Source organism: Dermacentor silvarum, chromosome 7 (genome assembly GCF_013339745.2).
Source record: "Dermacentor silvarum isolate Dsil-2018 chromosome 7, BIME_Dsil_1.4, whole genome shotgun sequence".
Classification (NCBI taxonomy): Eukaryota; Metazoa; Arthropoda; class Arachnida; order Ixodida; family Ixodidae; genus Dermacentor; species Dermacentor silvarum.
In genome coordinates this window covers 24941463-24961882 of record NC_051160.1, presented here as the reverse complement: position 1 = coordinate 24961882, position 20420 = coordinate 24941463, and the positions used below count along the sequence as shown (strand labels likewise).

Sequence of the window (20420 nt, the reverse complement as noted above, 5' to 3'; positions counted from 1 at the left end):
TGGGGTCGCACAATGAGCTAATAATGAGCTAGTATGAAAATATGCACACACATGGTCCGAGGTTCCGTGTGTGTACGTTTTAATTTTCGTCTTCATTGAATAGATAATCCCAAACTATTTCACCAATGCCTCCTGACCAAGCAATAATGTTTGTGATGTTGCAAGATATTTTTTTTTTATTTTTTTATTGGCCAGGTTATGGCGCTGGCGGCGCTGGCGGCCTTGGCGGTTCCGGTGGTGGTGGAAGTGCTGGCGTTTTTGGCGGTGCTGGCGGCGGTAGCGGATCATTGACGGGTAGTTCGACTGGTTCAGGTCAGTGCGGATGCCGAACCTTTTATAAAAGAGCCACGTTGTCAGCATATTCTTAGGCAAAATGAGCATTATTACCAAACAAACCAAAATCTTATTTTCTTTCTCTTCGTTCATATCACCCTGGTACACACCGTCGTTTTCTTCGTGCTTGAACGCACATCCTAAAGAAGCGCCATAGCAGCTTCTCGTGTCTCTCAAGAACTATCACCACTGTCCAGGCTTCTGTCGCCTAATTTCATCAGTCATGATCAAGCTTAGTTGTTTGGCTGGGGAGTGCTTCAGTTGGGGCCAGTTGTTGCGACTTACTGCAAATTCGACCAATGCAAATAAACGAGGACTCAAGAAGCACATATACACATGAACAGCGCTGGTACTTTGTATAGGTCCTGGTTTATGTGCGCTGGTTCAATTTGCAGTAAGCTTAGTCGACTTGTGTTTAATTGATAACAGTATTTTCGCGACTGAACCCACTTTTCTGCTCCTGTTGAGTCGGTACACTGATCATATATTTCACGGTATATTTCACATGAATTATATTACAGCTTTTTTTTCTATTTAGGTTTAGGCACCGGTGCTTCTGTAGGCGCTGGTGGATTAGGATCAGGTGTTTCTTTTGGTGCAGGTGAGTGAATGCAGGTGTGGAAACTACCTATTTTTTTAATTGTGCAGGTCAATATGACAACATAAACTCCAGTTAATCTGAGCGCTATAACAACAGTCTTCATCACTAGACTGTTTTCGGCCCACTACATAACGAGGGCCTCTCCCGAGGGACGTGCACTTCGCTTGCTCTTGCGCCAAGGCTATACCCAAGAATTATAGTAGGATGAAAGAGCTCCAGCGCTACAACGACAGCAATTTTGAAAGATTTCTAATAACTTGTTTTTCCATGTTAATCAAGCACTGAACTGACAATCATGTAACGCGTATGTTAAAAAAAGACGTATACGTAACTTTCTAAGTTGTACTGAGTAACATATCTCCGCCACTATAAATTGGAGGGTTGTCAGGACCCCTGAACCCACAAACGGACTCCACTCTCTCGCGCTTAGTTCTGGACACGCGGCGCCATCTTGTGGCGCTGCCGGAAAATCCGCGCGTAGCCTCCGAGAATCGTGGCTCACCGGTGCCTGCGAACGCTGAGAACTGTTCCCTCGCTTGGCCACACACGCAGTGGCACATACTTAGTGGTCAAAGATGTCGAGGGGTTCGTTGAAGAGCAGCACATACATGGTGCATCGATGGCGTAGCTCGCTAAAGCCTTGGCATGAAACGCGTTCATTTAAAAAGGCGCACATACCCATTAAGCTTGTGGCACAGCCTGCTAATAAAACGTCGGGTTACTGTCCTTGGGGAAACCGTGCGACGTGGGCCCTATTACGCCCGGCGCCGGATAAATTTAAAGGTTCTTTTCTGTCATTGCAAAGCGGCACACACTTACTGACACATTCCCAGTGCTACAAGTCGGCGTCAAAGAGCTTTACGGAACAGCGGTACCCTAGCCAGCGACGCATCTGCAGCGACCCATGTTGGCGTGAAAGAGGTTCGTTGGAGAGTGGCACATATGTACACATTGGCACGTGCTCGGTGATTCAAGGTGATGCGATGGCTGGTTTCGAACGCGGTTCCCTTCAAACAGCAGCCGGATGCTCTAACCATTTCAGTATGTACTACACCAGAAACCAGGTTGGTGGCAAAATGGGTAGATGCATACATACAATGAGGCCGATTCCTGAAAAGTGCGTGCAGTACGAGTGCTAACGCACTAATAATGCTAGAATGCACTGGTGGCATTCTTTTTATGGATATCGGTAAGCTGGAGTACGAGTCACATATGCTAAGGCCCATTTCATTAGGTTTATGCGGCACGACAATAATATTTATGATGCTGTAAGCAAAAGTGACGTCTGTTTCAGATTCGTCATCTGGAGCACCTGCATATCTTGTGCTAAACTCTTTGGTCAGCTGCAAATAGTCGCTTCCTCCCCGCTGTTATTGTTTCTTCGGCCAAATCAACGATGTCCCAGTTGTACGTCTTTCTCGTCATGTAGATTATGCAGAATATTATTTTTTTATTTCTCCTAAGATTGGTAAATGGTACATGATCGCATTCCGATCCGCATGGATGACTCAGTAGAAATGGTCTTCCCCCAATGAGCACAATTAAGCTCGACATTTCAGTTCCCGGTCCTGGAGGCCTCAATCCGATGAGGTCAGATTGCAAAACTCTCCAGTACCACGCTTCCGGTGCACGTAGGCATTTCAGGTGATTATTGTCAATCTGGGCCTTCCACGACGACGTCTCTCATATCCCTGGCGTGACTCCTGAACGTAAGACCTGATCAATCATTGTACTGATTGTTTTCCTTTTTATTTCTATTTTTCTTCAACTGCAGTTCAACCTACGGAACTGTATTTCCCACCTACAACCTCTCCATTAGGCCGACGTCGTCAACCATAGCTTCACCCTCACCATATTATGTTGTATTCATTATACCTCGAAGGTTCCTTGTTGAGGACATCGCTTTAGGGGTGGGCAACCATTAACAGCGGAAGTAGTGTGCATCAGGTGAAACATGAAGCGCCACATCCTTGCTCAGCACACGGTCAGGCCAGCCTCTTACTTTTTTCATTGGTGCCGAAATATTCGTTATTACATGTACTTTTCGATATATCCGGAATTGTGCCCACGTGCCGTAAAAAAACGCACTTGAATGAATGCAATATAATATGGAAGATAATTTTTATTTTATTTTTCAGGCCATGGAGCCCACACTGGAGCAGGGTTGGGTACCTGGGGTACCTCAGGTCAGTGCTGATTTCTCCGCCTAAGGCGACAAGCACTGCTCTCTCAATAATTTAAATATTCCTGTGATAATTTCCACTGGTACGAGTAGGCAATCCTTCGGTAAAAAAGTCATGCTTTGAAATCGGTGCGATCACGTTTTACAAGTGAACAAACCAAATTAATAATTTTGATAATTTCACCTACTAAATTACATAAGATTTGTTATTACCTCTTTTCCACAACTCCTTTCGCTGGATTGGGGGGGGGGGGGGAGGGGGTGGAGGGAGGTGAAGTGTCCTTACGCTCTAATAATATTAACCCATACAGACTCGGCCAGTATTATTTAATGTTGAAGCATGGGAAGTATGTCCAGGAGACGAACAATATTTGAAAGACGATAGTCTTTCTTTGGCTACCTAAACGCGAAAAACTTTGTGTGTCTGTCTTTCACTCGATTCAACGGCCCGGCCAAAATCAACCAAGCTGCTAGCACTAGTGGCACGGGGTCACACACGTCAACATTATACAGCGCAAAGGAAACCTCAGGCATATTAGAGGCAAAATATATGTACATAACCGTGATACGCAGTGTTCATTTAATTAAGAATATACATTGGACTGGTTTATACGTTAGTAAATGAAAAATCTACGCGTTAGAAATGGTATCGAAGAGACGTTACGCGTTAAAAACAAGCCCACTGATGCCGCGGCCCTGTACCCGGCTTTAAGACAACAGTAATAAAAGGTCTCAACAGATGGCGTGAGAGCAGGGCGAACGCAGGAAATTTTAATTGAATTCAGGAAAGCCTCCATTGCATCCATCATGGGAGGAGTGAGAGGGGAGGGGAAGAGCGTCTATATTTTTTTATTTTATTTTTTTGCTGCAGGCTCTGGTGGCTCTACTGGGCGAAACACGATTTCTTCATGTAGCTCTGCTGTATGCGCTATCTACGCTTACAGAGATTGAACCATGGCGTTCTGTTTGCATGAATATACGTATAAAATGTATTCACTTATACAGGATGTGCAAACTTAAATTCATACTCCACCATAACTTCTAATGTCACACTTTTTAGCAGAAAAGAATTCAAGGTCCCATAGTTTGCTTATTTATACCAAGTTTGCTATTGTAAATCAACTTTTAAATTGAGCGGTCTGTCTCCGAGGCGCAACTCAGGTCAGCTTCAATAGTCGTAACCGCTTTTTGAAGTTGTCAAGCATTGCACCCAAGCTTTATGATTCCGTTCACTTTTTTTACAATACAGGCGCACAAGTGTCTGACTTCGCCTGGGCGTCCGGGTTTTAGAAATGTGACCAAGTCATTTCGCAATGCCGACACTTATATGCGTTTTGAGTTGTGCCCAACGCGTTTAACACACATACCTTAAAATGCACAGAATATCCAAAAGATAAGTATACCTTTTTCATTCTTAGGTCACGGTGGCGTAACTGGAGGATCGGGTTCCGTACTTAGCTCACGTCAGTGTGGCTGCCGTCTCTTTACGAAATCGAATGAAGCTTCAACGGGTTTCAAGCGTTAAACTGGTACCTTATGCGACGGAACAAAGCTATAAATGTTACAATGTTATAATGGTGGTGCAAATTACATGTTGCCATCTAAAATTAAGTAATAACCATCGCATTTTGATAGAAAAAAGCTCCCGCACTATTTTCCTCATTTACGCCAACCTGACAATATTAGCGTCTTCGATGAGGCACAGCACACCTCAACATGACCCATGCTCGCCACCATTGCCAGATCACAAAACCATTCAAATTCAAGTTTATTTTCCTCTGAAGGGTGAGGGTAGGCGCTGGAGAAAAGTGACGTTTGTCAATTGAGGAGAACCCGAGCGTTCCTGGTACTTGTATATCAACAAGGACATAAGGGCGAGTTCGTTCAACATCATCAAAACTAAGCATATTGTAGAAAAAATGTATACTACGCAGAAACATTTTGAAAAAGTGTACAACAAACCATTAAAACGGCTTGACACAATACAAGTCATGGTATGCATGAAAACCATTACTACATACACATTGTACAATATACATAGAAAGTTTACTTAATGCCAAAATCAACATTACGTCTATTTTCAAAATACCAATTTTTCCCTAATCTCTCGCAGTTTACAGTGTTCAATGCTTCCGTTTCCGTGCCTCTTCTTATCTGATATTGTAATTCTGCTATTCTTGTATTCTTTTCTAATTTATCTTAGATATTCTTATCTAATCTATTCTTATATTGTTTAATTCCTAAAACCAAGGACATTGATTATGTTTGCTATTTGGCGTCCTTTGTTGAATATGCGTTTTACTTCCAATCCAGTAATCTCACCGTACCTTTCTTTGTCCAAGTGGGCCACTCAACAGGCATGCTTTGAAATATGTGAAATTTAGAGAAGACCAATGGGACTTTGATTTTTCAGGCCATGGCAGCTACGGTGGCTCTGCGGGAGGAGCATCAGGGGTTTCAAGTAGCTCGGGTAAGTTCAACCGCCGCCTTTTATGAAAGCGAACGCACTTGGTATTTTCTAAACAAAGTAACTATCTTTTGCTGCGATTATGCATCCTGGAACACCAATAAGCCCTGTCGCATACGTGGCTACATAGCTTCAGCATATAAGAACTTTTACTAGCAGTGTTAATTCAAGCTTGGGCTACCAGATCATGTTAACCATCATTAAAAAACCTGTAATGAGCATTCAGGCTAGGAAATAGCTGTCTACTCCTCGTCTGTCTTGCGCCGGATAGCTTAATGATGCGCTTCTTCATTGCTAGAAGTTTCGCTCCGCCCACGCTATCGCAAGAACCCCAGCCGCAGGTTGCGGTGGTTGATAAAAATAAAAATGGAACGGAGCGAGAACAATCCTTACATATTACCGGTCCTTGCTTCCACCTTTGCATCATGTTATGCATTTCGACGTTATCGTTTTAATAGAGATAAATATTTTACTGGTCAGGAAAAAACCTTTGTGGTGCCTTCTTTCGGCCTATCGGTCGTCGTCGGAAAATGCCACTGAGAATCAAAGTTTGTCACTGGGAGGAATCCCAACTTATCAATTTCCGATTCCGGTCCAGCTAGTTTAACTGGTGTGCCACAGTGGTTTTCTTTTCTTTCATACATAATGCTTATTGTGGTACTAGTACTATCCTTAGTGGGAATTAAGCAAGTTCCAACCAATACATCACCCGTACGTCAATTGTTTCGGAATGACACGGAAAGCAATGGGTGTATAAACACAATGGCAGAAAAATATGCAGAATCATATTTGTGCTTAGACAACTGAGGCTGTCTTATTATTACGGTAAGGAAAAGTGCTGCGGACTGTCACGTCAGCTCATCTTGCGTTCAGTTCTTCTCTTCGCGCGTCAAGAGGAGGTGTCACTAAAGGAAAGATATTTCAACGGTGACGCACGAATTGCCCTGCGCTTCGCTTGTGATCTTTTCTGCAAATAACATTGCGCGGAATGCGGGGAACCTACAGCACGTAGTAACGTAAGCATGACAAAATAGAACATCATTACCTGGGTTGCTCATAAAGGTCATCTCAGTTTCCCCTCTTTGCGTCGTTTCATGCTGCAGTGAATTCAAAGACGCCGTTTGGACGCTCTGTTCTTGACTATTGGCTTCGTCAGTGCAACAGTAAAGCAAGATTGAACCTCACCGATGTTTCCTTTGATAGAAAAAAGAAGCGAGGACGACGATAAAGAAAATGTTTCGGGTCAAAGTGTTTCACTACACAGGACACTACATGGTGTTGCTTTGCAGGCGCCTCAAGGTTCGTTCATCGGCCTTACTCAGGCCCTTAGCTGGGACCGGGAAGAGGCGATGACATTCGCAATAGTATACCTGCTTTTCCATGAACCGTAGAAGCGGTTTTATAATCTCTGAGCCGCAAGAGCCTGGGTGAGGTTCCCTTTAGGTAAGCGCCCAGGGCGGCCGCATCCGCTGCAGCCTCGTTACCTCTAAGGCGCTGGTGGCCCGGAGTCCAAACGATGCGTCTGGGGGAATGGTCCGAATCCCTCAAGCCTCGCTTTAAAATGCTGTCGGCTAAAGGTGAGACCTCGCCCGCCAAGTCGTGTTCACAGGCTCTGCGCGAACCTCTGATGATAGTCTTTGAATTCGGGTCTCAGGCGGCAAGCGCTATAGCTATCTCCTTGGCCTGCGCGGAGGGGAAAGCTCGATAGGAGAACCTGTTAACGCGTTGGTCCTGGTGAACTACGACGGCCGTGTAGAATCCATTGGTTGACGGCCATGCCACGTCAAAGTAGTATACACCCTGCTTCTTGGATCCGTAAAGGTGCTCGAGGGCCCGAGCGCGCGCCTCTCGTCTGCCTTCGTGTGTCTGCGTGTCCATGTTGCGCAGGAGTGGAGGAACCTAGAGCTATAGTGACACCACAGCTCCGGGAGCCTGCATGTCGTCTCTAAAATGCATTCGTGGTTAATGTTAAGGCGGTCTAGCGGGCGGCGCCCGGATCCCCTCTGCGAGAGTCGCGTGCACGTATTGGTTCACGAGATGGGCCTCCCTAAACTACTGGTTGAGCACCGCCAGCGCCGACAACTTAGCGCTGGAGGTAGCCACCGGGAGGATGCGAGATCGCTTTGTAACCTTCCTAATGATGGCGTCGATGCGTTCGTCATATTGCTTCGCAATGCGATGGTAGGGTACAGAGTAGAGGATCCTGCTGGTCACGAAGGCATGGGCGAGCCGAAGCGCGTTCCTGCCCTGCAACCCACCGCGTTTGTTGAAAACGCGATGGATAATACGTCCGACCTGTTCGCCTCCACGTTTGCGTTTGGTGATAGTAGATTCCGGGCAGTCTATGGATGAACAGGTAAATTATCCGGACTTTCTCGACATATCTGATAGGAGATACCATGAGAGAGATAACCAAACTCGTGTTGTCTTTGGGATTGTTTCCGGCGTGCAGAAATTCCGATTTTGCAGGAGCCCATTGGAGACCACAGCCGATAGCATAGCTATCGACGATGGAGGCCGCCCGCTGGAGGCGGTCCTCCATTTCCCTAAGGCTTCCTTCAGTTGTCCAAATTGTTACGTCCTCTGCGTAGAGTTCGTGACGGATCCCTTCCACTCGGGCCAATTGGTGTAGAAAAGAGCGTTCAAGTAGAAAAGAAGTCGTCACGAGACCACTCTATGGGGAGTGCCCCATGTGCCAATGGTCCACACGATCAGGGTGTGCACATGTCTTGGATTGCGGCGCTGCACATCGACAGCGGAAATAACTGCTATAGCTCAAGATTACCCAGTCACAACTCATACGACATTGGAAGGGCTCAGAGCACACATCAGGCACATTGCCCGCGCCTCTTTCCACCCCCTCACCGCACTGCCGCAATACCGGCCTAGTGCCTCCTTTTGCCAGGAGATAACGGCGTATCGTGACTGCCTCTTAGAGATTATACGCCGGCCGTGAGGCTGCTATCATCTCCTTGGTGTTTGGCTCGCCCACAAGTTCAAATCTCGGTACCAGCTGTTCAAACGAAAGCAGTACTCTCATCGCCAGCTCTCCAGCAGCTATCTCTACTCATGCTGCACAAGGCATGCAAGGCCCATCTTCCCATTTACACTGATGGCTAGACAACTGCTGACGGATTTACAGGAGTTGTGATCTTCTCCGAAAAAGCCGAGACCATTCAGTTTAACACTTCTCATTGGACAATGTATACTGCTGCGGAGCTCGCTGCCCTACGCAGCGCACTTCACATGATTTATGAAGAACTGCGGCGAACATGGACCATATTTACCGATTAGAAGGCAGCACTGCATTGTCTGCTATCCGCTTTACGTCGTGGTTCACAAAACCTAGTTGTGCTGAAAATAAGGCAGCTATATCACCAATTAGAAGAAAAAAGGATATGACATCACTTTTCAGTGGCTCCCAGGCCACTGCGGCATCATGGGCAACGAACATGCCGATGACGCTGCTAGGAGGGCTCACGAAAATTCTGTGAAGAAACCCATCCCTCTATCACGAAACGATACAGCAGCAAAGCTTCGCATACTCGCGTGTGATACCACACGATCCATGGCAATACGCCAGGGCGCAGTGCTTAGCGCGCTCGGCAACGGAGCGATTGCAGCGGCGGTGGGGCATAGTATCGAATCCTCACCGTGGGCACTTTTTTTTTACAGAGAAGCTGTATACCTTGATTAGCCGACGAAATTTTCGTGTCGTTGGCGTAAGCAAAAAACTCCAGGCTAAAAATTGCATACAAACAGCATATCTCATTTGAAATCAGGCATACAACTGAGCACTCGTTTTGAAAATAAAAGCCACAAAACAAGCATCAAAACCACATGATGAATGATAACGCGCGTGTGAACAATGGGAACACCCTCCGACGCGTTCCGGTAACGATTACGTTTGCAGCTGCTTCGAAAGGGGTTGACGTCGTTAAAAACCCTCGTGAAACCAGTGTCTCTGGTTTCACTCTTTGTAGAGCCACGTGTGTGAATTCGAGTGACGTCAAAATGGGTAATCGTTGTGGGTGTCGTTTACAGCGTTCCTCCTCCCGCGTGTGTTTCCCGGTAAAGATTACGGTTCCGTAAGCTACTCCAAGTGGAAATGTACCCACCAGCATAGAAATCGCGTAGTGACGTCACCACGGTCTAGCAACTCATTCAGTTCATTCCAGGCTACCATGGGTAGACCACGGAAAGTCAGGACGCCACAAAAACAGCGTGAATATAATGTCGTTGTGAAGTAATAAAGGGTGTGGTTAAGTGCACTTCACTTGTCTCTGGTTTGACGTTTTGTAGGGCTACGTGTGGGAATTCAAGTGACGTCACAATGGGTAATGGTTGTGGGTGTCGTTTGCAGCTTCGCTCTCCAACCACCTTCACTGCATGGATTGGAGCCACAGTTTCTTTTTAGTTAGAGCTAAGTAATTATCTAAGATTAAAAAATTCACACGCAAGGCCCGCGACGATGTGTGTGTAAGTTTTAAATTTCGTCTTTCTCTGGTCAACTGCGCTACATTTTAATTGATAATCTCAATCTAGCTCACCAACATCTCCTGACCAAGTATTTGTGTTTACGACGTTGCCAGATAGCATCTTTCCTTTCTCTTTTTCTCTTTCTTTTTCTCCTTGATCAGGTTATGGCACTAGTAGCCTTGGGACTAGCGGCCTTGGCACAAGTGGCCTTGGAGGTACTGGCAGTGCTGGAGGTGCTGGCGGTGCTAGTGGGTCAGTGTCGGGTTCTTCGGGTGGGTTAGGTGAGTACGAATGCCACATCTCTATAAAATCGTATGTTGCGAGCATGGTATTTTGAATGTTACACTACTAATTACACGCCTATATGCAAGTCAAAGCGCGTACTAAATGTTTGAATTTAGCATTATTACCCAACAAACCAATATTTTATTTTCTTTCACATTGTGAGGAACCCTGTGCACGTCGTTGTTTTCTTCAAGCCGGAACGCACGTCCTAAAGAAGCCCCATAGGAGCTTCTCGTATATCTCAAGAACTATCACCACTGCCCAGGCTTCTGTTGCTTAATTTAATCCGTCAATATCAAGCTAACCAGTTTGGCGGAGGAGTACTTTAGTTTGGGCCACTTAGTGCGAGCTACTGCAAATTTACTCATGCAAGTAAATGAGGACTCAAGAAGCACATATATACACTACGAGCCCTGGTCCTGTGTATATGTGTGTCTTGCGGCCTGGTTTATATCCGCTGGTTAAACTTGCAGTAAATTTAGTAGACTTGTTTTAAAGCGAAACTGTTAGCCTCTAGTTTGTCGGCATTCTTCGCGTCCGTCAGCAAAACATGTCGGCCGATCCCGGTGGCAGTGCCGGGCCAGGCCTTACGGGCTCGTGTCCCCGTAAGGCAGAGGCCTAAAACAGTCACCAAAAGGAAGCGGGCAGTACATACATTCTTTGGAATCACGCCCACAACATACAGAACAGCATACGTTTCCGTGAATACCAAGCACAGAACAATCATCAGAACCACATTATTGATGATAGCACACTCATGATGGCAATGCGAAGCACGTATCATTCCCCGCATACGATTCCCGGTAAACATTACTATTGCGTAAGCTGGCGCGCCGACGTCAGCTCACGACCTGTAAAGTGGCGTCCTTAATCTTTCGTATACAAATAAACCAGCCTAGCAACTGATTTCTATGTTGTTGCAGCACCGCTATGGGCGGCGGCGTGCTGACAAAATTATCATTTCTCCAAATACTACTATTACTCTATATAAATTAACACTACTAGCATTACTCTAAACCAATAAAGCATTGCATTCTCTCCTCAACAGTTGAGGTGGTGGTTTTCAACAGCTTCGCTGGTCATCCACTTTCGCAGGGCGGTGATGGCGAATTGACTTTTTAGGTCAATGAAGATGACGTAATTTATGTGCCGTTTTTCTGCCACGACTTTTTGATGACGGCGCCGTCGCACAGTGAGCCAAGTAATGCTCTCGCATTAAAGCGAGAACATCCGCCATTGTGTGTGTGTGTGTGTGTGTGTGTGTGTGTGTGTGTGTGTGTGTGTGTGTGTGTGTGTGTGTGTGTGTGTGTGCGTGTGTGCGTGTGTGCGTGTGTGCGTGTGTGCGTGCGTGCGTGTGTGCGCGTGTGTGCGTGTGTGCGTGCGTGTGTGTGTGTGCGTGCGTGTGTGTGTGTGTGTGTGTGTGTGTGTGTGTGTGTGTGTGTGTGTGTGTGTGTGTGTGTGTGTGTGTGTGTGTGTGTGTGTGTGTGTGTGTGAGAGATAACAGTAGTTTCGTCACTAAAGCCACTTTTCTGTTCCTGTTCACTCGGTAGACTCGACATACATTTCACGATATATTTCACATGTATGCATTGCAGCTTTCCTTTTTTTTTTTTTTTTTTGCTTTGCAGTATTTGGCACCGGGACATCTGGAGGCGCTGCTGGATTAGGGTCGGGTGTTCACGGTGGTGCAGGTAAGTGAATCTAGCGCCGCTTTACGTATGCCAAAAATGATTGCAGGTTTCAGTGAATGCTGGTGTGAAATCTACCTGGTTAATTATTAGGCAGGTGGATATGACAATATAAAATCATAAGGTAATCTTAGCACTAAAGTCATAATACTCCTCCCTAGCCTGTTTTATGAACAGTGCCGAAACAAGGCCTCTTCGAGGGACGAGCACATAGCCTTCTCTTGCATCAGGGCCATACCTAAGAATTATTTTCGGGAATGGCTTCGGGGCGACAACGACAGCAATTTTCAAAGATCTCTGATCACTTGTTTTTGCATGTGAATCAAGCACTTCATTGACAATCATATAATGCATATAATGACAAGTGTACTATTATAATGACGTATACGTAAATTGTGCTGAGTAGCATACAGCCGTGGCTATAAATTCGATGGTTGTCAGGACTTCCTAACCCTCCCCACCTCCTGGTTATAAGCCTGTCTTGCGACAACTGACTCCACCCCGTACTTTTCAAACTTCTTGATCTCATCACACCACCTAGACTTCTGCCATGTTCGACCTCGTATCGCTTCAATTGGCGTCCGTTCTGTTACGTCGCATTTGTTTATCCGTAATATGAGTGTTCCCATTGCTACGCTTCGTGTCAACTAGAATGTGAGCTGCACGCTCCTTAACTCCAACCCATCTCGCGGTCTATATCTCTCGTAAAGTTAGACCTAGCATATTGGCTGAGCCGTCGTTAGCTTCTTCTCTAGGTTCATTATTCCAATATTTCAGGACTGATAGGGTAATAATTAGGCAGTACCCATCTCACGGTGAGTGCTGGCAGTAATGCGTTTAGCATTGAATCAGTGTAGTGAAACAGCGTATCGCCATTGTCGAATGGAGAAACATACTACGCCTGTACTTCCGCAGGACTCACTTCGCGCTCCCCTGAAAACACTCGACGCGATGTAGCACTGCCACCGCGAAGCTTGCACATGACATCCGATATTTCGGGTGTCACGGCTCGCCGGTGCGTGCGACCGCTGAGAAACGCGTCATGCGGGAACCGGGCGCTTCGTTTTGGACACGCTGTGCCACCTGGTGGCACTGCCGAGAAATTCGCGCGTGGCCTCCGAGACGAGAAGCGTGGGTGACCGGTGCCTGCAACGGCTGAGAACCGTTCCCTCGATGCCGCACATTCACTGGCACATACTTCGCGATCCAAGTTGGCGAGATGTTCGTTGAAGATCGGCACATACCCAGTGCATTTGTTGCACAGTCTGCTAAAGCGTCGGGTTGCTGTCCGTGGGGAACCCGCGTGACGTGTGTTCCATTACGCCCAGCATCGGGAAAAAGTAAAGGTTTTTTTGACATTGTAGAGCGGCACAAATCTACTGACACATATACCCAGTGACACAAGTTGGCATCTAGCATCTGACATCTAGCAAGACTAGCAAACACCGATTCGTACAAAACACGTGCTCCAAGTCGGCGTCAAAAAGCTTCATTGAACAGCGGTACCTACCCAGTGACGCATCTGCAGGGACCCATGCTGGCGGGAAAGAGGGTCGTTGAAGAGAGGCATATATGTACACTGCCACATACTCAGTGTTTCAAGTTGATGCGATGGCGCGATTCGAACCCTGTTCGCTCAGCATAACCGCCTGATGCTCTAACCAATCGACCATGGAACACACTGGGGCCCAGGATGTTGGGAAAACGATTAGTTATACATCCATACAAACATACTAAGCCCCGAAAAGTGCGTCAAGTACCGTATGAATGCTAACACTGTAACACATAAATAATGCTGCAATCCAGCGGTCGCAAACTTTTTAGGGACATCGGTAAGCTGGAGTACCAGTCGTATGTGCTGGGACCTATTTCACTAGGTTTGTGTGGCAACAACGAACACTTCTAGCAACCTGTTTTGCTGAGACGATGACGTGCCCTCTTACAGTCTTCACTTTCAGTTTTAAGGGGGGGACGATGAACAAGGAATAACGATGATGCGAATGTTTTTCGCGTCTAGCTGCTGACGCTTTCTCCAACTCACACTATGCGAAACGCGCGTCTTTTAATGTGTCGTACGGATGCCAATGAACCCTAAACTTCCACTGACAAACTTTTTCAATATTATATTTACAGCTGCTTCAACCTTCTCTTTCTATGGTTACAGGTTCTGGCCACGGTTCCTTCAGCGGCACCGGCAGCGGTATTGGAGGTCGCCCGACCCAGTCAGGCAGTTTAAGTGAGTCTGGCTGCCACATATTCATATATACGTAGATATACGTATATACGAATATGTGAATTCGCCTGCGCCCTGAATTCGACGGGAATTCAGGGCGCAGGCTCCTTTCCCAAGCGCATCACCCCAGAAGAAAGCCGAACGCCAGGCCGGGGCAAGCTTGTAGCCATTTGAACCAGTAGGTGCCCGGCGGCGGTGGGAATCGAGCCCATAGCTTCCCGCAGCCGAGGCGGGCGCTCTACCACTAGGCCACGGCCCTGGCGGTATAATCGAGTGCAAGATCAATTGCCCTTACAGGTTGCTTAAATCAGTAATCCTATAGCCTAATGCTGTACCATCATCAGGATGTGTGCAGGAGGTTGAAAAAAAAAATGTCATTTCGGCCTTTAGGTTTCAGTCCATGCCCAGCACTATAATGGCGATTACATTGCCCAAAGGCCGAGCCAGCTCGTTCTAATAGATGATATCAAGTTTGAAGAATTATTCATTGTACGCCTCGCATGAATACCCAGAATCTTCGCTTATTCCTTGCCCTTTGGCACAACGGGCGTGTGTCTCCTCTTCGCGGTCCTATGGACACGTGACGCTGCACATATTCATCCCTCTGCGTTTGCAAGAGGCCCCCAATTTTCCACTGGTGCGGCACTCCAAGCATTACTAAACTTCAACCTTGTGTTCAAAAGCAGACTGGCGCGTGTGAGAGAAGCAAGGCCCCAATGAATCTCACATCCAAGCGCATATTTAAAACAGGGGTTTGTTTCAGTCATCCTGCTGCGAAAGATGCCGCGAGTACTTGGCACACGAGTCAGCCTATGACCGGCGGCCCCGAAATTATATTAATTGAGGTCAGCAATCTCACCTAAAGCCAGCTGTCCTTGCAGCCCGTCACCTTTTTTACTGCAGAAACAATTTTTCTCGTGGTCTCCCACATACTTCCGCTTTACAGAAACTGCATTATCGCCCGACATGGCTCAACAAAGTACACCACCTACATAACGAATCGATGTACAGTACAGCCATGTGTGCGCACATTATGGACGTACCTATCTCCATCTGTGTTCTCTATGTAAGTTGGCAACGAAATGACAAATGGCCCGTAAACTTCCGCACTGAAACGAAATATACCGTCAAACGCACCTATCCTGTAATAAACAGATATTATTAAGAAATCTATTTTAAAGCGAATTTTTCTTCGCCTCTTTCGCACTGTTTTGCTTGGCTAAGGGCACTTGATCTCGCGGAGCCATGGTGCGTATCGCGGGCTGTCACTCGAGATCTTTGCGGCCTCTGAAAGATGAAATGCTGTGGTAGGTGGTAGCACTTGTCGCGTTTCTCCCCCGCCTGGACTGACGTTTGCGGGCCGCGCGGTAATTTGCTTCACGTCTCGTGTCGAGATGGGCAAAAATGTTCTCTCCTTTCACATGTAATACACATTTCTATGCCACATAATTGCAAACCTATTTTCCACTATTTCACGGCTGCTATTCCACTCAGCGGCCACAGCTTCCGTGGTATGCTATTTTGCCTGATGAATGAACTAGTCTGCATTCAATTCCTTTGATGCTTTCGCATCAAAGGAATGCAGATGCAGATTCTACATCAAACTGATCCGGCCGATTGTGTTCTCCTCCATCTCGAGCTCTGTTACTGATTTTACAACTCACTCACCCGGATACTGGAGTTTAATGAGAGGATGACAATGTGTTTAAGTACTCCATCTTCCATGGCGCTTGAGTGCTGCTTACACGTCTTTACCGTCATGCTTTAATATGTGGAATATATGCAGCAGACCAACAGTTTTTTTTTTGTTTTTTTTTTTTTTTCAGGCTATGGTGGCTCTGCTGGAGGAGTCTCAAGTTCAGGTGAGTGAGGCCTCCGCCGCTTACAGAAAGCGAAAATGGGCGCGCGGTCTTAATGAACACTTTAAAAATTATCGGCTTCAATTTTCGTGCAAGTTTAACGTTGTACATTCGAATAATTTTAATACTTCAGATGTGAGGAAATTAGAATCGCACAGCCCACAAGACGAAAGAGGTAAACCAAAGCGGTGTGGCATCTATGACAAGTGTTGTACATTTTTAGCTCCGCTTCAAAAGGCTGATCAAGATGTGCCAATTTGGTGAATTCACGATGTTGCTGCAATTAAAGCTGTTTTTTTAACTAAGCGAACGGCGCACGTCGTGGTTAGAACTGAGTCAGATACCTAGTTATTCGTCACTGATGTTTTCTACTTTAAGCGCATACAATCAGTTCACTGTTTTGTCGAGCTGATTTACTATCACCTGTGCACATTTTCTAGGTAGTAGTCACGCCATACCTGTTATAAGAAGGCTCTAGCTTTATTGGTGGGCTTATCACAAGCCATTGCCGTATTACATGGGTAGTAATATTAATAGTGGTACATTAGGTTCGCAATAAACGAAAATTTCTAATGAAAATAAAATATTAAATCAAGTAGTTAAAAATTCCGAAATGACCCCAGAATATCCACGTTCTAACTAAATGCGCTACAACGGCTTCAAGAGAGTGCGTACCACGGAACAAAAGAAGCCGGTCTGCCATCGCTTCAGGGAAATGTGTGTAGCCAACAGGTGGCCGAAAGTGAAGCCCGAAAATTGAACCTATTCGCAAGGAATCAAGCAAGCCAACGGGGATACTTCCGAATCTCGAAGGGCGCAGAAAACGTCAGCAGCAGCGCTCATATATATTCTAAGAATGTTCTAGGTGAAAAATTAGAGTAAGAAAACGTGGTAGAGAGTGTCACGTGAGCTCTTGCGTTCAGTTCTTCTCTTCTCGCATCAAGAGGAAGTTTCACTAGCAGACAGATAGTTGAACGGGGACGCACGGATAGTCTGCGCTTCTCTTGTAATCTTTTCTGCAAATAACACAGAGCCAAACATTTCCATCTTACAGGGTATTACCCTAAACTTGAAAAAATAGAACATCATTACCTAGGTTGGTAATAAGGGCCGTCTGGGGTCCCCCCTCTGTTGGAACGCTTCACGCTGTGGCGACTTTTATGGCGCTGTTTGGACGCTCTTCTCTGGACTATTGGCTTCATCGGTGCAACAGTAAAGTACGCTTCAGCTTCACCGGCGTTTCTTTTGATAAAAAAAGACCACGACGATGATAAACTTCATAAGGGAATACAAAATATGGAATGTCTTCTTCCGTGTCAGCAAGCAGCATAAATCATTTCATAGTTTTCAACAGAAAATGCTCCATCGCGCGTAGGACTCAAGAATACTGTTGGACCCAAGAAAGCAGTCACAGCCTATGCTTCGCACATAGAAAATTTTGAAACTGCGGTTTTGTGAGACGTAGTAACGTAATTTTCCCACTTATTGCTCTCAATAATGTACAGGGCGTGTAGTTGCTAAGCTGAACTCCGCGTCCTCAACAACGGATATTGACTCCTTTTTGATTTCTCTGGCGCTGTCACATCGGTCCACAATTCTGACGCTTGCCTTCAAAGCTGACTTATTGTTGTTTTGTCTTTAGTTTAACTCGGCGCTTTCATAAAATGTGCTGCACCAATGTTGTACTACTGCCGGTCATATCAGGTATCTCAGCTATTTGTTGTGCCTGCCTGCCACCTATTCTTGTGAACAAAGGCTGCTACTGTGGCAGAATAAATGATGCTTTTGAGAACATTGCATTCCTAGATGCGCTTAACAACCCTAAATAAAACAAGTTCTCACATCACGGTATCCAAAAACTAGGAAACGAAAAATATTTTTTCCATACTTTTTTGTGAACGCGTGCACTTGTTCGAATCCAGTTCATCAGGAACGACGATAGCAGCCTTTCGCATGTGTTTGAAATGCTATCGACACGATCACTGATTCGGCTACCTACTGGTACTGCTGGTGTGCGAGATTTTATTTCGCTGCAAGCGATAAGATCGTGCAACTTCGACTTTTTTCTACCTGAATGGTGTCCTAATGTGTGGTAAAGAGCAAGTTTGTATAGCTTCATAGGCAGTGTACATGGTGATAATGACGCTGATGACGATGATAATGATGATGCATATCGTCTTACGGTCAAGGGCCGCACCTGATCAGAGAAATACGAACATTAAAACTTGCACTGATATGATCCGCGATCGTGTGTGGGTTTTAGTTCGTTTTAGACTTTTTTCCCCTTGTCTCATCAAGCGCGCTGCCTTTTATACCATAATATTCAACCAAACTAGCTCGCCAACACCTCCTGAGAACACATTTACGTTTGAGAGTTTGCAGGAGACCTCGTTTTTCTTTTCTATTTTATTCTTGATATTCCTTGAACAGGTCATGGCACTGGTGGCCTCAGCGGTGTTAGCGGCCTTGGCGGATCAGTGTCGGGTACTTCTGGCGGTTTAGGTGAGTGCGAGTGCCGCAGCTCTATAAAAACGCATGTTGCTGGTATGTTCTTACGAATGTTACACCAAAAATTACGTGCCTATACGCAAGTGAATGCTCGTAACCCAATCATTAAATTTAGCATCATTACCCAACATACGAAAACCTTATTTTCTTTCTCACCGTTGGTCACTCTAAGCTCGCCGTCGTTTTCTCCGTGCCACAACGCAATTCCTTAGGAAGCGCCATTGCAGATTCTCGTATCACTCGAGAACTATCACCACGCTCCCCGCTTTAGTCGTTTGCTTTACTCATTCATGGTCAAGCTAAGCAGTTTGGCTGTGGAGTACTTCAGTTTTCTCCAGTTTGTGCGACATGCTGACGATTTAACCAGCGCATGTAAACGAGGACACAAGAAAGACGCGTACACAGGGCGCTGGTCCTGTGTATATGTGTTCCTTGCGTCCTCGTTTAAATGCGCTGGTTAACTTGTAGTAAGTTTAGTATACTTGTTTTGATGTGATCCCCGTTTTTTCCCGATTAAAACCACTTTTCCGTTCCTGTTGAGTCGATACACTCAACATATATTTTACGGTATATTTCACATTCATTCATTCCATATTTTGTTTTGTTTTTCTATTAAGGTTTTGGCTCCGGGGGTTCTGCCGGTGCTGCTGGATCGGGGTCGAGTGTTTCTGGGGGTGCAGGTGAGTGGATCTAGTGCCACTTTAAATATGCCAACAAATTATGATTACTTCTTTCAGTGAATATAGGTGTGAAATCTACCGAGGTTGATATCAAGTAAAACTATTCCAATCTGTTTTTTATTCCAAAACCCCTATTAGCCCTCCGTGATAGGACACAACGGTTCGGGCCCATTCCATAAGGGTAGGCGCCACTCCCAAATGGGCTGGACCCGAATCATGCTGTCCTATCACGGAGGGCTAATTTCGAATTTGGAATAAAACAGACCAGCCATAGTTCATTATAGGGTGTGTGGATGTGACAACGGAAAATCTTAACTTAATCTGAACACAAAAGTCATAACCTTCATCACGAGCCTGTTGTATGCCCACAACCGAACTAAGGCATTTGCCGAGAGACCTGCACTGTGTGTTCTCTTGCCTCCATACCCAAGAATTAATTTTGGGGAAGGGCTTCAGGGCACGATGAAAGCAAACTCATTGGCGCTTATATAACGAGAACGAAGAACACGAACAGGACCGGCGCCCGTCCTGTTGTTTGTGTTGTACGTCATCGTTTAATTTGCGTTTGGTTTATTCATGAATCAATATCAACTAGCCCAAACCAAGATCTTACTTGCTTCAGGGTGACAAAGACAGCCATTGTGAAATATTTGCAATAGCTTGTTTGCGCGTGTGAATCAAGCCCGTCACTGACAATCATATAATACAGGGTGTTAATTTTTAAGTTTCACGAAATTTTGAAAAATCGCCTGTGGCAGGTAGCATAATTCTTATCACTGAGCTGAGTTATTCGATGAGGCGGACATGAGTAACACTAGAAATTGAACCACATATCCAACTAATAAACAAAATTAGCTGATTAACTTTTTAGATATTTAATTTACGACACATATTGCAATTTACGAATTGTAGCCAGTGAGCTTGTCAGGGTATCCACTTGGAATTGAATTTCCATGATAACACCAGTTTGGAGATGCGCGCCATCAAACTAGCCGTAAAAATGCACTGTTGTTCCACTTAATTTTTTACCAAAATGCTGTTTTATACGTTGAAGCACAAAAGTAACTGGAATACCCCTGTATTTCGTGCCACACTTTGGGAAATT

General features: G+C 45.7%; 1 protein-coding gene across 7 annotated transcripts in view; it reads left to right on the top strand.

The window, feature by feature from the left end:
* The window catches only part of LOC119458768 (uncharacterized), a 59240-nt gene that overhangs the window by 29421 nt on the left and 9399 nt on the right, over positions 1-20420 (top strand). For 4 of the 7 annotated variants that reach the window (XM_049670380.1, XM_049670381.1, XM_049670377.1 and 1 more), the window contains 11 exons: positions 196-312; positions 872-934; positions 3073-3120; positions 4535-4579; positions 5530-5586; positions 10224-10343; positions 11976-12038; positions 14200-14271; positions 16095-16130; positions 18558-18629; positions 19253-19315. In XM_049670380.1, the coding sequence (XP_049526337.1) occupies positions 196-312; positions 872-934; positions 3073-3120; positions 4535-4579; positions 5530-5586; positions 10224-10343; positions 11976-12038; positions 14200-14271; positions 16095-16130; positions 18558-18629; positions 19253-19315 (756 nt within the window). The remainder of the gene's footprint in view (positions 1-195; positions 313-871; positions 935-3072; positions 3121-4534; positions 4580-5529; positions 5587-10223; positions 10344-11975; positions 12039-14199; positions 14272-16094; positions 16131-18557; positions 18630-19252; positions 19316-20420) is intronic. The other 3 variants (XM_049670383.1, XM_049670382.1, XM_049670378.1) reach the window with 2 other exon arrangements.